Consider the following 17,500-nt stretch of genomic DNA (forward strand, 5'->3'; position numbering starts at 1 on the left):
CAGTCATATTCTTTCAAAATGCAATCAAGCGGCGGTGACAGACGTGTCGGTCGCGTTTTCCTCGCACCCATACCAGTTTAGGTTCATCCATGCAAACACACTCGCAAAACAGTTTATCACGTAGATACATTTCAAATAGGGAGCAAATGGTTAAATCTAAACCTACATATTTGTTCCCTAAAATTTGCTTCTCTGTCAATAAGCCTAATTGTATAATAATGCGTTCGAAAAAAACAACGTGGAATCAATTCTGAATCGAGTAAGCCAAATGGGTCCCAAACCCGTTTCGCCCGTTCTGCCGACCTGAAACGCAAAACAAAAGAATTGTGCGCTTCAACTAAATTAATTTCTATTCGACTTCATTACTTTCTTGCAACTTATGAACCTTTACTTAAAGCTTTTAAATGGTCTGAAAGTAGTGTTACCGCGTACTTATCGATGCACTCATTCGTTTTATTTTTTCAGCGACGGTCACTTAGTTTAAGGTTGCAAAAGGGCCAAGTCTCGCTGGCAACACTGTTTTACACTGCACAGATCGCAACAGTGCCGCTAGTAGTCTACACTTTGTGTTTGATGGTAGAATGGGATATACAGATTACAACACTCGTGGTTTTTTATATGGCTTGTATTTCAGTCAAGACCCAGCGGGAATATCAATCGAGAGCCACTCGCCAAAGGCTCGTGTCTCCCGATGATATTCATCCGCTGGGTCTTGACTGAAATACAAGCCATATAAAAAACCACTCGTGTTGTAACCTATACATATATACACACACACACTTAGTACTTACAACCGCACACAGTGCAGAGCAACCGCTCGCACGCACGATTACATATAATTATACACAAGAAGAGGGAAACACGACACATACAAATGCAATAATCATTTATGTTTGGTACAAAAGTACAGTAACAAAACAACAATTTATTGATCAATAGAATATCTTGGTAACGCATCACATGGAAGACGTCGATTGTGCATAAACAGAGAAAAAAGCTTCCACAATTCAATAATGATCTGACACTGAATTTTCTAAAAATGGGACCTGTCACAGAGAACACCAAAAGGTACATACTTGGATCATCGTTGTTTTCTGTTTAGTTTTCTTGAGCAATAAACTTATGAGTAGTGATAGTAGTATGAGCTTTTGTACTGTCGTGCGGATTGTAACTTATTTTTCTGCTGTCATTAAAAATAAAAAAAATAAAATGTGAACATCTTCGGCACTCCGTTATGATTGATGTAAAAATCAATAAAATGTTCACATGCGGACGGTTTTAAGCACGTAACTCGAACGTATTCTGTGCGAGTTTTACCCATTTTTTCTCCAAAATACTGTCCCATTTTTAGTGTTGAGTCTATGATATGGGTTTTTTCTGACATTACAAATGTGTGTGTGTGTGTGTGTGTGTGTGTGTGTGCGTGTGTGTGTGCGTGTGTGTGTGTGTGTGTGTGTGTGTGTGTGTGTGTGTGTGTGTGAGTGTGTGTGTATGTTTGTGAGTGTGTGTGAGTGTGAGTGTGTGTGAGTGTGTTTGTGTGTGTGTGTGTGTATGTGTGATCGGAAGGCGAAAGGAAAACGTATTTTAGTGTACTTGCTAGATTAACAAATATTTGCCAAGCTCAAGTGATTATAGATGAACACCGCAGTTAAAAAAAAAATCGCTCCTCCTTCTCCTTCTTCATCTTCCTTCCTTTCTTTTGGAACCTCCGCTTTGTTCTTCATTATCATTGAAGAAAAGATCACGTGCCGTCACAAGAAAACCACGTGACCTGCAAAGCCTCCGGCTTCTGGCAATCTAAGAGTCATCGGTGATGCACTGAAACACACATGAAAGACACGTATCACTGTGTGTATTTGACAATGACAATGACAATGACAAATCTTTATTTTTCGAGGGTGACAAGAATAAGCATAGATATGCTTTTTTGCATCTGGCCCTCGCCCTAAAGAGGGACTAAACTATTTTACTATAACTATGACTAGGGAAAAAAAAGGTTACATAAAAACAGTAATGGTAGAACATATAAGTTTATGTACATGAAGCGCATTGTAGATCATAAGGTAGTGTTCAAAATTGGGTGTAAAGCAATGAAGATAAACGCAAAGTAAGCATACTTTGCAACAATACATGTATTACAGAGCCAAATCTTCGTGATTTTGTCACAATAAACCATAATTCCGATAATGAACAACTGTTTACAAAGAGAACATACCAATCAAGTTTATTTGTTCATAGAGTTCATAAAATGGAAAGAATATTTGGTTCTAAAAGAATCCGTATTGGTGGATTGCCGCAGGGCGTCCGGAAGAGCGTTCCAGAGGCTGCTTCCTGAATAAACAAGACTTGATTTAAATAGGTCTATCCTAGGAAGAGGAGTGTTTAGTTTTATAAAGTGGTGCGAATTCTTCAAAGAGAACTTTGAACAAATGGTTTTGGGTGCATTTTCTGTCATAATTTTATGCATCATTATTCCTTTGTTATAATTCATTCTTGACTTTAGAGGTAGGACCCCTATGTTGATGCAGTCTGAGTCGGTGAGAGTAGTCTGTTTGAGTAATACTACTTTTAGCGCTCTTTTGTGTAATCTGCTGAGTAGCTTTAGGGAATTATCACTTGCTGAGTCCCATAGAGTGGATGCGTAATCAATAAGAGACTGAATATGAGCAGTGAAAAATAACTTCCTGGCTTGACAATTAAGGAAATGTTTAATTCTAGATAAGAGGTACACTTTATTTGACACTAATTTACTAAGTTGTTTAATGTGAGTTGACCAAGACAGGTTGTTATCGATGTGGACACCTAGAACTTTGTGATGGTCGACTTTTTCCACTATATTGCCGTCAATCATTAAATCGGGACCAGTTGAGGTAAAATTCTGTCGTTTTTGTCTAGTTGTAATTATCATATATTTGGTTTTCTTTGGGTTAAGAGACATGTGATTTAGGTCAGTCCATTCTGTCAGCTGGTTTAGACTCCCTTGGAGGGATTCTGATAAGCGAGTTAAATTTTTGTTACTGGAGTGAATTGTGGTATCATCTGCAAAAAGTTCACATAAATGTTGAATATAAAGGGGGAGGTCATTAACATATATTGAGAAGAGCAGAGGTCCTAATACCGATCCTTGTGGTACACCGTAATCTACAGCTTGCATGCTCGATGCTCTAGTGTTTGTAAGAACTGTCTGTTGTCTGTCAGAGAGGAATGAACTAACAAGATTGATAGTATCATATCCGACGCCATACAAACCGAATTTTCTAAGCAATAATGTGTGATCAATTACGTCAAAGGCTTTTGCAAAGTCTACGAAAATGGCACCACAGAATTCATTATCGTTTATTTTGTCCAACCACTGATCAACAAGAGAGATTAAGGCAGTGTGGCAGGAATGCTTAGCTCTAAATCCTGATTATTTAGGATGGAATAAGTTGTTTTGGTTGAAATGTGTTAGGATGTGTTTGTTGATATGCTTTTCCAGTGGTTTTGATAACACAGACAAAATGGAAATTGGCCTATAATTTGAGGGGTCTCTTTTGTCACCTGATTTAAACAGAGGAATGACTTTAGCCTGTTTCAGGGCGACTGGAAAGTATTTTTTGTCTAAACAGAGATTGTAAATGTTGGTACGTGTTTCAGAAATTACGGGGGCTGACAATTTAAGAATCCTACCATCAAGCCCATCGACTAGCCCCCGGGTGCCTGTTTGCTTGAGGTGTGTAAGTGCGTGAAAAACTTCAGGTACTGTAAGAAGGGGAATTTTTGCTTGACATGAAATTTGTTTTGATTTGCAAAATTCTTCTAAAACTTTCAAATCATTTAATTTGGACTTATCATTTTTAATGACATTTTCAGCTATTTTAGAAAAATGTGTGTTTAAATCATCGGTGTCCGTGATACAACTCGGATGACTGGCAGCCTTTTTATTTGTAAGTTCATTTTTTGCCTTCCATATATTCTTTGAGTTTTGCTTTGAACTTGATGAGGCTAGGTCACGAAAATATTTTATCTTTTTTGTTCGTTTAAGTGAATTTACCTTATTTCTCTGTTCTCTGTATTCCTCTTCCTTGCCAACCGATTTTAAAAAATCGCGATGGTCAATGGCATGTTGTAAATCATTATCAAACCATTTAAGTTTTACAATGTGCCTAACTCTCTGTATTCTCCATGGAACATGTGTATCGTATATATCATTGAAGGCACTAAGCCAATGTGTTAGGGCTTCATCAACATATCCCTGGCCACAGGCGTCGTTCCCGACTGCTTCAAGTCTGCCGTTGTCCGCCCACTCATCAAGAAGCCCGGCCTTGACATCAACGAGTTGAAGAACTACCGTCCTGTGTCCAACCTGCCCTTCCTCTCCAAGCTTCTGGAGCGTATCATCCTGGAGCAGTTGAGCGCCCACCTGTCTCGGAACTCGCTGATGCCAGTGTACCAGTCAGCGTACCGCCCTCACCACAGCACCGAGACGGCGCTCCTGCGAATCACCACGGACCTCCTGAACGCAACAGATAGCGGTCTCGTCTCTGCCCTTGTGCTGCTGGACCTTTCCGCGGCCTTCGACACGATCGACCACCAGCTACTCGTCGATCGCCTCAGTTCCACGTTCGGCATTCATGACACCGCCCTCTCTTGGTTTAGGAACTACCTCCAGAACCGCTCTCAGACTGTCACCACTGATTCGTTCTCTTCTCAGCCTGTCCCTGTCCGCTTCGGCGTCCCACAAGGATCTGTCCTCGGCCCTGTCCTTTTCACCCTGTACACCCAACCCCTCTCCCTGGTCATCGAACGCCACGGCCTGAACTACAACTCCTTTGCCGATGACACGCAGCTCCAGAACAGCGCCAAGCCGGAGGACGTTGACGATCTCCTTGGATCCATCTCCAGTTGTTTCACTGACATCAAGAAGTGGATGACTGAGAACAAGCTGAAGCTGAACAGTGAGAAGACGGAGGCCCTTCTCGTTGGAACACGACAGAAGATTGCTTCCCTCACTGTGACCGACCTCCAGCTGGATGACGCGACTGTTCCATTCTCCCCTGCTGTCAAGAGCCTTGGCGTCTTTCTCGACTCCACTCTCTCCATGCAGACACACATCTCCTTCATCATCAAGACCTGCTTTTTCCACCTACGACGCATCGCCTCCATCCGTCGCTACCTCACCCACGACGCCTGTGTCAAGCTGGTTGTCTCCCTCATCTTCAGTCGTCTGGACTACTGCAACTCCCTTCTGGCTGGCCTCCCCGCCTCATCCATTCATGGCCTACAACGAGTCCAGAACGCCGCTGCCAGGCTGACGTTGAGGAAGACGAAGCGAGACCACATCACCCCCCTACTTCGCTCCTTGCACTGGCTCCCTGTCAACACCCGAATCTCCTACAAACTGTCCACTCTGGTCTACAAGTGTCTCAACGACTCTGCTCCCGAGTACCTTCAATCCTCCCTGGACCTGTACACCCAGCCCTCCGACCGTCCCCTTCGTTCTGCTGCTGACCCTCTCCGCCTCCACATCCCTCGCTCGAAACTCGCATCTGCTGGTCAGCGTGCATTTCCCTCCGCGGGCCCCTCCGTCTGGAACTCCCTGCCGCTTGAGCTTCGCCAGAGTCCCTCTCTTGACGCGTTCAAGAGTAGGTTGAAGACTCAGTTCTTCCCGTAGCTGGCTGCGACTTTCATGCTCGATGTGATGTGTTGTGCCCCAAAAGACATTCTTGTGCTGTGCTCTGTGAGAGGTGTTTTCTTTGTGCTTAATATTATTTTGTTTGGACCTAGCTATTGATGTGTACATTGTTGTTAAACAGTTGTTTGTTTACCAGGGTTTGCTAGTGTGTGATAGGGTTCGTGTCCGTCTGAAGATGTTAGTTTCTTTGTTAGTCCTGTGTTGACAACTCTTCGACAAGCGCTTAGAACTGTACCCACGGAATACGCGCTATATAAGCTTCATATTGATTGATTGATTGATTGATCGTCCGGATCCGTAAAATTGTAAGTATCAGATAGTGGGGAATTCCAAAGTTCATGTAGAAAGGTGTCTTCATTAAATTGAGAAAAAGAGCGGTATTGTATTGTCTTGTGACCAACTTTAGGAATTTTGACACCCTTTCTTGACCATGTTAAACAGATAGGAAAATGATCGCTGCAACCATTGGCTGGAACACAACATTCGACAATATTATGGTGATCAGTAACATAGATATGATCTATCAGAGTACTGCTGGATGCTGTGCCTGTGACTCTAGTGGGAGTGTTGACTATTTGTTTAAGATTATAGAGGTTAATCATATCAACCCACTGCTTGTTTTGTTTAAGCAAATCAACATTAAAGTCTCCCAACAGAATTTTTTCCTTTGACTCGAGCAGAACTGCATCTAACATCTGTGTGAAGTTATCTGACCAGTTTGCTCGCTCTGCGGGATTTCTATAACAAAATCCTATGAGGAGTGGAGGTGCTCCTCTCAACTTAACTTCAATCCACACAGATTCCACGAAGTTCTCAAGGTGTATTATTCGTGTATAACTAATTGATTCACTTATCTACAAAAGTATACCAGTTTCTCTACTTTGCTGAGGGTCTCTGCGTAACGTACTGTAACCTGGAATATTGCTATTTCATATGTTACGTGGATTTCCATTGGTCAATTGGGCAAAACTGAGCTCAGTGCAAAAGTGATATCGACGACATTTCCGTCGATATCAGTTTTGATATCGACGACCTCTTTATTGCTTCCCCACTTCAAAAACAAAAACACCTAAATTTAAAAACAAACAAATATATATGAAAATGTAATGATCCCAGAATTTAGTTGAGCAAGTGACTAAAGACTTTTTGAAAGAAAAGACATTTGAAAATACTGACAAGTACAAGAAAAGAGTGAACAAAAAGAAATAATAATCAGAGGGAGGGATATGGAACAGCCAAAACTGAGACAAATACTTTTGTAATTTCTTTACAGTAAATACAACATGTCCAGAGAATTAGCAATATATCTAACATTGACTGACTGTGTGATGATATCTTCTGCTATTGGTCTGTTTCTACAGTGATATAAAAATCTCGACCTCCGGTCTCGATTTTGATATCACTGTCTCAACAGACCATAGCAGAAGATATCATCACACAGTCCGTCAATATTGGGTAATAACAACATCAGAATCCGAGATCTGAGGTGTTAATCTTGATTCTGTGAGTGAGTGAGTGAGTGAGTGAGTGAGTGAGTGAGTGAGAGAGAGAGAGAGAGAGAGAGAGAGAGAGAGAGAGAGAGAGAGAGAGAGAGAGAGAGAGAGAGAGAGAAAGAGAGAATGAAACAGACAGACAGACAGTCAGACAGAACTTTACTGGAAATGTCAGCATGCCAAACTGTCGTGAGAGAGGGAGCGAAAAGGAAAGAGAGGGCAAATTCAACATTTTATAAGTTTCAGGTTAACCTCCTCCCAAAAAAGGGAGGGACGAGAGAGAGAGAGAGAGAGAGAGAGAGAGAGAGAGAGAGAGAGAGAGAGAGAGAGAGAGAACGTACGAATGTTTCATTAAGCTAGGCCTTCTGTTCGTGAAGAAAGAAAACGAACAGAAAACAAGTCGCGTAAATCGAAAATACAATATTTAGTCAAGTAGCTGTCGAACTCACAGAATGAAACTGAACGCAACGCCATTTTTCAGCAAGACCGTATACTCGTAGCGGGGTAGTAGTTGCGCTAAGAAGGATAGCACGCTTTTCTGTACCTCTCTTTGTTTTAACTTTCTGAGCGTGTTTTTAATCGAAACATATCATATCTATATGTTTTTGGAATCAGGAACCGACAAGGAATAAGATGAAAGTGTTTTTAAATTCATTTAGACAATTTAATTTTGATAATAATTTTTATATATTTAATTTTCAGAGCTTGTTTTTAATCCGAATATAACATATTTATATGTTTTTGGAATCAGCAAATGATGGAGAATAAGATAAACGTAAATTTGGATCGTTTTATAAATTTTTATTTTTTTTTTCAGATTTTTAATGACCAAAGTCATTAATTAATTTTAAGCCACCAAGCTGAAATGCAATACCGAAGTCCGGGCTTCGTCGAAGATTACTTGACCAAAATTTCAACCAATTTGGTTGAAAAATGAGGGCGTGACAGTGCCGCCTCAACTTTCACGAAAAGCCGGATATGACGTCATCAAAGACATTTATCAAAAAAATGAAAAAAACGTTCGGGGATTTCATACCCAGGAACTCTCATGTCAAATTTCATAAAGATCGGTCCAGTAGTTTAGTCTGAATCGCTCTACACACACACACACACACACACACACAGACACACAGACACACGCACATACACCACGACCCTCGTTTCGATTCCCCCTCGATGTTAAAATATTTAGTCAAAACTTGACTAAATATAAAAAGAAGGTTGACAAACAACAATATAAGATGTTTGGTGGCTTGTTGACAGACCAGCTTTTTTGTTGGTCCAAGGGGACCATATCGTCTTTTGTTTCATCTTTATCGACCAAGGCCGAAGGCCGCGGTTGATAAATATGAGACAAAAGGCGATATGCTCCCCGAGGACCAACAACAAAATGCTGGTCTGTCGACAAGCCACCAAACATCGTTTTTGTCATCATTTTGGTTGTGCAACAAAATGCACAATAACCCACAGGGAGACGAATTTTTAGAATCCAACTCCGGGTCACAAAGCATCGTCACAGTAGCTCGAGATAACACGTCAACCTTGTATGTGACGTCAAACGTAGCTTGTTGACGCTTTTCTTCCAGTCTGAAAATGTACAGAGCTGCGATCATACGTGTGAGTTCAGTAAGTGTTGAGCATATTTCTTTTCTTTTTAAGTGTTTATGACTTTTCGTTGTGTATTTTGCGATTACAGAGATAAGTTGCAAATTGACCATGAGTCGCCGCGGTAATTATCAACATTGATTGGGTCTTTGAGAGTGAATGCTTACAATCGTTGTCCTCGGAAACACAAATCCAAAGCCACGATGGTTCCACACATCAAACAATCAGCCTGATTGGCTTTTACTTTGACAATCCACGTTTCACCTGAAAGCTCTAACCCATTCACCACCTCGATTTATTGCATGGGGAACATGAGATTTATTTCCCAGGTGTTTGTGAATGAAAACTCGTGAAAATGATGACAATTACACATTAACATGCTTCCATTTGAAACTTCGAGGTCTTCATCGGGGATTGACGCCCGACAAAAGCTAATTGAAGCCCGACGGAGCGAAGCGACGGAGGGCTTCAATTAGACTTTGGGAGGGCGTCAATCCACGATGAAGACCGAGAAGTTTCAAATGGAAGCGTGTTAATGTTATTGTAATTCAATCTGACGACGATCTCTTTCCTGCTTTCATGCGATGGTAAACAGACAGAATTGGTTCTGTTCTGTTCACACACTACTTTCAGTCCACCTACCTGCAAGGGTCAAGTCCCAAGAATAATGTCTCTGTATTCCTATCGTACCACTTTCCTCCTGTTTTGTTTTCTTTCACATACATTTTCCCTTCTTTTTTGACGAGTTTCTGGACAGCAAACTCAAAACAAATTCTTTTCATCACAAAAGCGATCTTTGGAATTGACTGACGTAGTCCGAAAGAATTCATGCATCAACTTACGTCACGTATCCGACGTCATCACTTCGCATACCTTATGGTCTCGGTATTTCGTTGGTACATAGAGATTACACAACGTCATCGAGTGAGGGACCGAAAAATATTGAAACTCGAGGATGATTTTTTTGTGGTATCAACCGAGACCGTAGGTCGAGGTTGATACCACACACAAAAATCATCCGAGAGTTTCAATATTTTTTGGTCCCTCACAAGATGACGTTTGTGTAATTTGTGTATACAATGATAAATTGATTGTATACAATGATCAATCTCTATACCTTCCTGTCACTGGAAGCAGCAACACTTGAAAGCATAAGTTCCCTTGACAAACGTCATTTATGATTGGCGTCATCTATGAATGACGTCACTGTCTAGACAAGACAAGTGCCGGTATTGGCAAACCTTGTCGCGGCAAAGGCGTGCCTTGATACCATTGAGATCATAGGAGATGCACAGCAGTGCCGATACCAGGTTTCTTTAGCTTCACTTTAAAATGATATCAGAACGATAGTTATTCACTTGAAAGTGAACACAGGAGAGTTGTATACTTCATATTTCCAACTTGTAAAATGACCCTCAAAGCTAACCGAGACTAGTTGAGGCTGTATCAATGCGCCTCGCCAGCAGGTTGTTTATGGATTTTTTAGCGAGTGACTATCGAGAATTAGTGACCGGTAATTTTTAATGAGTTGGGGCATTCTGACCAATCACAGGATCTGTTTCATTAAAACGCAAAGTCGATTGAAATTACAATGCATTTTATTCTACGAAATGTGTAGATACCACTCATTTCATAACAATATCGTTCACCACAGTTCATGTGAAGAGGTCGTGTTTGGCAGGGACCTGATTTTTCACTGCCTGTGATGCCGAGTCACCGAGACAAACGTCATTCTTGGAACATGTCACAAGCGCCTGTTGTATGTAGAAAAGACCGACTGAAAGCGCCTGTGTTTGGGTTTGGGCGTTACTGCCTGGTGGTGCGCTATATGGTTTTTCTCGTGCTTTTCGTAATTTACGTTATGATGTTTGTGAACTGTGTTTATTTGATGTATGAATTTAGAAACTGGGGAATAATACTTCATTCGGAGAAGGCTTGCGTTCCAAGCAGCGAATCCAGCTACAGCAGCTGTAGGTTCGGTTTCAGAGACCGGACTGGGGAAGGGCATAATGATTTGTCTTGTACATGCGGCCGAGATGCGGTGAGTCTTTATTTGTAATATATGCATCGGAGTTATAGGAAATAACTTTAGGGACATGTAGTTTGTTACTTTGATATACATAATATATGCATACGTCCGAGTCGAGTCCGAGTCGACCGGCCGTTTGTTTGTTGTTTGTTTGTTTGTTGTTTGTTTGCTTGTCTGCAAGTGCAGTATAATGGGTTTCTATTGTATACTTGTTGTACTTTGCCTATGATAGTTATGATTATATTTAAGAAATATTGTTAAATCGTGTTGTTAATATATTGATGCTAGTAGCTAGTTTGAACACTAATTTGAATATGTTTAAATAGTTGCCAGCATGAGTGATTTGGGTATATGAGTGTGTGAATCAGTATTGCCATTGTCCATATAATCCTGCTTGGAGTTATTGGCATAAGACGGGCCAGGTAAAGGGTAGCGTGATATTGACTATGAAACTAACTCTACGCATATTTCAGGTCGTCCTGTCGTTAACCTGAAGACTGAAACAACCAAGTTCTGGTGTCACCTTTAACTGGAAGATGACATCTCACCTACATCAACATCTTCATCAACATCTGTGCAGTCTTCTGCTTCACCTTTAACTGTCGTCCTACTACCGTCATTCTATCGTCATTCTATTGTCTACATCTACATCGTCGGGATTTCTTTCTGCTGCTGGACTCAGTTGGTTACTTGAGTATTACCCTTTTTACCTAGCTCGATAAATAAGCCATTTACTCCAGCAGGTCATTAACTTTAAAGTGTGCGTGTGTGTATGTGTTATAAATATGTTTATAAGTGAACAATAATATTTCCTCTTATACTACAATTTGTGTTTGTGGAACTTTAGTATGCAAGATTCTTATTGAGTCGGTGGTTGACTGGCTGCGCACGTGTGTGATGCATGTGTGTGTGTGACAGAACACTTAGACGAATTTTAAGAACGTACACGTCACGATATCGCTTTCTAGAGTGACGTCTCTTTGCTTTGACTTCAAAGATTACACGAAGCTTTCGGAGAGGTCCAGGCTTCCATTGAAGCGTCTACAATTGGGGCCCTTCGACTGAGAGACGTTTGGAGCAATAGACACGTAAGTACAGTATGTAGGATAAACTATTGTATTGTATTGAAAAGCTCGCTTTCGCTCGCAGTTCAGTATTTAAAAGCACAACTCGTGTAAAACTGGTATGACATAGGAAGCCATGTAGTATTCTCTGTATACACAGAAATAAATGTGCAACCACAACGTGTAACAAGCTAATCTTACAAAAAGAGTTTACAATTACACACGCACACGCACAGACAGACACACACAGACAGACACACACACACACACACACACACACACACACACACACACACACACACACACACACACTCACAGTCAACAATTCACTCATTAATGCAGTGAATATGTCACGGTAGAACCAGCGATCTGGCAGAATCGCCGATTCTCCTCGTAAAAAGATTGATCGGACTTTCTACCGGTAGAATCTAGATCGCTGGTTCTACCGTGACAAATACATTACGGTTTACTCACCAGAATGATCCACACGATGATCCAAGGAAAGAAGAAGAAACTGATGCAGCAGTGCATGCAGTGGTTCACTCCTCGTCTGTCAACATCGGAACAGTGGAATTTTACATACAAAGATTCAAATTTGCCTGTAAAACTTTCTGAAACATAAGGCGTCAAACCACCACCACCCCACTCCCCCACTCCCTCCACCCCCCCTCCCCCACTGCCTCCACCCCCCCCCCCTCCACTGCCTCCACCCCCCACCCCAACACATACTCACAATTTATTATGTTTTTAGTTAACCTCTTCCATTAACCCTTTCTGGGGCTTGGGGGATAACTCCCATAAAACAATCGAGAAAAAAAAACAAGCTCGATCACAGCTGGATAATTAATAGCTAACTCAAGTTTCAATTCGTTAATTTAAAAAAAGTGTACCAACTTAATTTCTCAAGTAAATTCATATCACACACACACACACACACACACACACACACACACACACACACACACACAAAAACACACACACACACACACACACACACACACACACACTTACTTTTGCACGATGACAGTCTGTGCAGCCGGTTGGTTCCCGACGACAATGACATTAGTCGACGAGGTGTTGGTCTAAAGACAAACAAAAGACAACTATCAAATTCTCTATCTGTCTGTCTGCCTGTCTGTCTGTCTGCACAGAAAAACGGAGAATTTGGTTTGATCTCGAATGCCATCCTGAACTCAGGTCAAAATGAGTTAATTCCCTTCGGGTCTCATTTATCCCTGACAGGATGCCTTTGTTTTCCTTCTCTGGAGAGGAAATCGATATTTTTTTTTTTTACATATTTAGAGCTTTTTGATGGCCGCAGGAGCGGTCATCTATTGCAATGGGTTCGGAGTTTAAACGTAAATCAGGAGGAATTTTGTTGTTAGTCAAGGATGATATTGTACAGTTTATTACAGTATATGAAACTAAAGAAAGAAAATCCAAGGTTGATGTTTCCATAAGAAAATATTATACGTTTTGTGAGGCAGAATTATGTGAAAATATGATGTTTTTTAAATTCAGTAAGGAGTTTTTAAAACAAGATATACTTTTTGGCGCTGTGTACATTCCCCCAGAAGGTTCACCATATGTGAATAAGGATGTTTATACCGAATTATACGATGCATTCCTCACTATTGAACATGAAGGCGCGTGCTTACTTGGAGATTTTAATGCAAGAACAGGATTACTTATAGATACCACTGAAGATTTATTTGATGTTGATTTTGGTATGCCCTGTGAAACACAAGATATGTGCAGAGAAATTGACGAAGGTGACAACAATTTTTATATCCCGAAGAGACATTCACAAGATGTGTTAGTAAATAATTTCGGGCATGATTTAGTGGATTTTTGTAAAACATCAGATATGGTTATTGTAAATGGTCGGGTTGGATCAGACAGAGGCACCGGGAAATTTACATGTAAAAATGTTAGTGTTGTTGATTATGTTTTGATATCAGCCAACCTGTTTCATACCATCAAAGAATTTGTTGTTATGGATTTTTGCGAAATGTTCTCGGATGTTCACTGCCCCTTGGTAATTAAGCTTGATTGTATTTTTGGACACAATGTTTTAAGTCATGATTGTGATGATGAAGTTGGGAACGAAGTGCATGCTTGTAATGTAGCAGAACATTTCGAAGGAAGACCAAAATGGAAAGCAGAATTGGAAACTGATTATATCTGTGGTCTGGAAGACTCATCGATAAACGATATTGATTTACAATTAGATGAATTGTTAGTACTTAAAGAAAATGTTTCTGTTGACGAAGTTAATAGAGTTGTTTTAGAAGTTAATAATATATTGAAGAGTAGTGCACAGAAGTTAGGGTTATTTAAACGAAATAATTTTGGTAAGAAACAGTATAAAAGGAAAACCGAAAATTGTCCATGGTTTAATGTTACATGTGAGAAAAAGAGAAAGTCCTTTTTTAAAGCAAAAAATGTACATAGAAGAATGAAGACTGCCTTTTCGCGTGAGCTCCGCACCAAAACAAGTCGAAGTTATAAACAGGAAGTAAATAAGCAATTTAAAAAATATCAAGCAGACCTTGTTAAAAAAATTAAAAACCTAAAAAGCCATGATCCAAAATCGTATTGGAAGATTATTAATGGAACACTAAGAGAAAAAAATGAAGAATTACCAAAAGTCTCTTCTGACGTTTTTTTGAAACACTTTAAAGGTATGTTTTCAGCAGGTGAAGATGAGGTTGATAAAAATGAATCTAATTTAAATGAAATGGTACATAATGATAACGCTGATTTAAATTGTATGATAACAGAAGATGAAGTTTTAAAAGCAGTTAAAAAGCTAAAGAATAATAAAGCCTGTGGAAATGATCAAATTATAAATGAGTTTTTGAAAGCTTCTGCTGGGAAGTTGATTAAAGTATATACAAAGCTGTTTAACGTAATTCTTTGTTCTGGACACATGCCCGACGAATGGTCTGTTGGACTTTTACGCCCCTTGTATAAACAAAAGGGAGATGCTGAAGACCCAGCAAATTACAGAGGTATAACCCTGACGAGCTGCTTTGGAAAGTTATTTACCAGTGTTCTGAATAATAGGCTAACTGATTATTTTGATGAGTATTCAGTCATTGGTGAAGAACAAGCTGGTTTTCGAGCAGGTCATTCAACCCTCGACCACATTTTTACTTTACATAGTATTATTGATTACTTTCTATCAAAGAGAAAAAGGTTATTGTCTTTTTATTGACTATGAAAAAGCATTTGATTATGTGAAAAGAGCTTTTCTATGGAAGAAGATGTTTGACGCTGGAATAAATGGGCGAATGCTAAATATTATTCAAAATTTGTATAGTAAAGCCAAGTCATGTGTTTTGGTAGGTAACCAAAAGTCAGATTTCTTTCAATGTTTTACCGGTGTACATCAGGGGGAAAACTTGTCACCTGCATTGTTTGCTGTGTATTTAAATGATTTACAAGCTTATATGTTTGATAAAACTGAACACCTCCCTACTATTGAAAGAGAGGTTGCTATGTTGGACTTACAGCCGGATGACGCTGAGCTGATGTTTAAAATGTTTATTTTATTATATGCAGATGATACAACCATTTTAGCAGAATCCCCAGAAGCATTACAAGACTCGCTTAATGTGTTGTCCGAATACTGCGATCTGTGGAGTTTGCGGGTGAACGCCAAAAAAACGAAAATAGTTGTTTTTTCAAGAGGTAAAATACGAAATTTGCCAGTATTCAAATACAAAGATGAATTAGTTGAGGTCGTGTTCGGTTTTCAATATTTGGGTCTATTTTTTAATTATAATAATAAGTTTAATAAATCACAAAAGTTGTTATATGATAAGGCCTCTCGAGCAATGTTTAGCCTGTTAAAGAAGTGTAGAAAATTGTCGTTGTCCATAGATATACAAATTGAATTGTTTGATAGAATAGTTGCACCGATTATGTTATATGGCTGTGAAGTATGGGGACCAAATTCGGTAAATTTAGCAACAAAATTGCAGCTACGTTTTTATAAGATTATTTTGAAATTGAGAAAGTCGACCCCAACGTGTATGGTATTAGGCGAATTAGGCAAATTTCCACTAGATGTCCTCGTAAAAAATAGAATATTTAGTTTTTGGTTCAAATTGGTGGATTGTAATAATAGTAATAAGTTTTCAAATGTATTGTACCGTTTTTTGCATCGCCTCTATGTAAATAACATATATGAAGCACCCTATTTAAAACATGTTGAAACAACTTTAAATGCTCTTGGCCTTAGTGGTTTTTGGCATGACCAGTTTAATTTACGATGTTCTGAAAAATGGTTTAAATTGAAAACGTTGCAATGCCTAAAAGATCAATATATACAATCGTGGTTTTCAGAATTAAATGAAAAAGAAACTTGTTTGAATTATAGATTGTTTAAAGATACATTTATATTTGAAAATTATTTGAACATTTTACCCAATAACCTATCTTTTTTTTACGTTTTAGAACATTAAATCATAAATTACCAATACAGAAAGGCCGAATGTTAAATATACCACATAACGAAAGAATATGTGTTAAATGCCAGTCTGGAGAACTCGGGGATGAATTTCATTATATATTTCAGTGTCATTTTTTTGAAAATGTGAGGAAAAGGTTTTTACCATTGTATTTTCGTAGAAATTCAAATGCAGTCAAATTTAAACATTTATTTGAATTAACAAAGAAACGAAAGTTATTGAATTTAATATATTTTATTAAGAGTATTTTGAAAGAGTTCTGATTATTTGATCACGTGTTTTTTTTTTATTAAAACAAAAACAAACACAGAAACATATACATTCCTGTAAAAAAAAGTATGATTACAATTATTTTGTTATGAATTAAGCTTGATTCATTTTCGGTTAATTAGAAGTGTTGTGTCTCATTAATACATATATCTTTTTTGTCGTGTTTATTGCAATTTTTATTTTATTCATGTAACCCTAGGGGTTTTTGAAATAAATATTGACTGACTGACATGTCTCGTTTTGTTACCGTACAGTTTTCCCATCCGACTCCTGGCACACAGGTCAAAGCAGAGGTTAACTTGAGTGCACGTGAACCTAGCAGGAGGGGGGTGATTCGGGTCAGAAGTGGGGTAAAGCACTTTGGTCTTGATCTTCAGTCTTTGGGTTATAGCTTTCAGTGGAGAAGATGCCAACATGAAATTGCACTATGCTCTACTATTTATTGATGGCCGCCCTCTTTCTTCAATTAACTGAGGGCGGTGAACATGTGTCGTTGTTTGCCGTTCTCATGAAGCATAAGTAATCAATTTATCCACTTGATTATATTCACAACAGGGACCTATCACTCTTCTTTGCATGTTTTTATGCCTACGGATTTTCAAATACTCTGCAACACATGTAACCCAAATTCAACATGTGCCCGTACAATACCGTGCCGCTTCTTTTATGAAAACATTGCTTCGGCCATGTTGATTTTAATCAACCAATTTTCTTGTCGTAATGTGTTATTGATATAAGCAGATTCGCGATGGTCGATAATGATTTTTCATGGTGTTGTGTAATTTGTAAATTTAGAAAGGAATTGTTATGTAAGACACTTTCAAGCGAGCTATCTTTCGCGGATGTATTTACTGTGAAAACTACTCCAAATATGACAAAAGTGTCAC

General features: G+C 39.2%; 1 protein-coding gene across 1 annotated transcript in view; it reads right to left on the reverse strand.

Moving 5' to 3' along the window:
• Nucleotides 1-869: 869 nt before the first annotated feature.
• Nucleotides 870-17,500, reverse strand: part of LOC138945694 (protein SPEC3-like) — a 20,495-nt gene continuing 3,864 nt past the window's right edge. The window contains exons 2-4 of the mRNA XM_070317181.1: nucleotides 12,877-12,947; nucleotides 12,340-12,415; nucleotides 870-1,818 (exon numbers count right to left, since the gene is read on the reverse strand). Coding sequence (XP_070173282.1) covers nucleotides 1,798-1,818; nucleotides 12,340-12,415; nucleotides 12,877-12,947 — 168 coding nt within the window. The 3' untranslated portion in view covers nucleotides 870-1,797. The remainder of the gene's footprint in view (nucleotides 1,819-12,339; nucleotides 12,416-12,876; nucleotides 12,948-17,500) is intronic.

This window comes from Littorina saxatilis, linkage group LG13 (assembly GCF_037325665.1).
Source record: "Littorina saxatilis isolate snail1 linkage group LG13, US_GU_Lsax_2.0, whole genome shotgun sequence".
Taxonomy (NCBI): Eukaryota; Metazoa; Mollusca; class Gastropoda; order Littorinimorpha; family Littorinidae; genus Littorina; species Littorina saxatilis.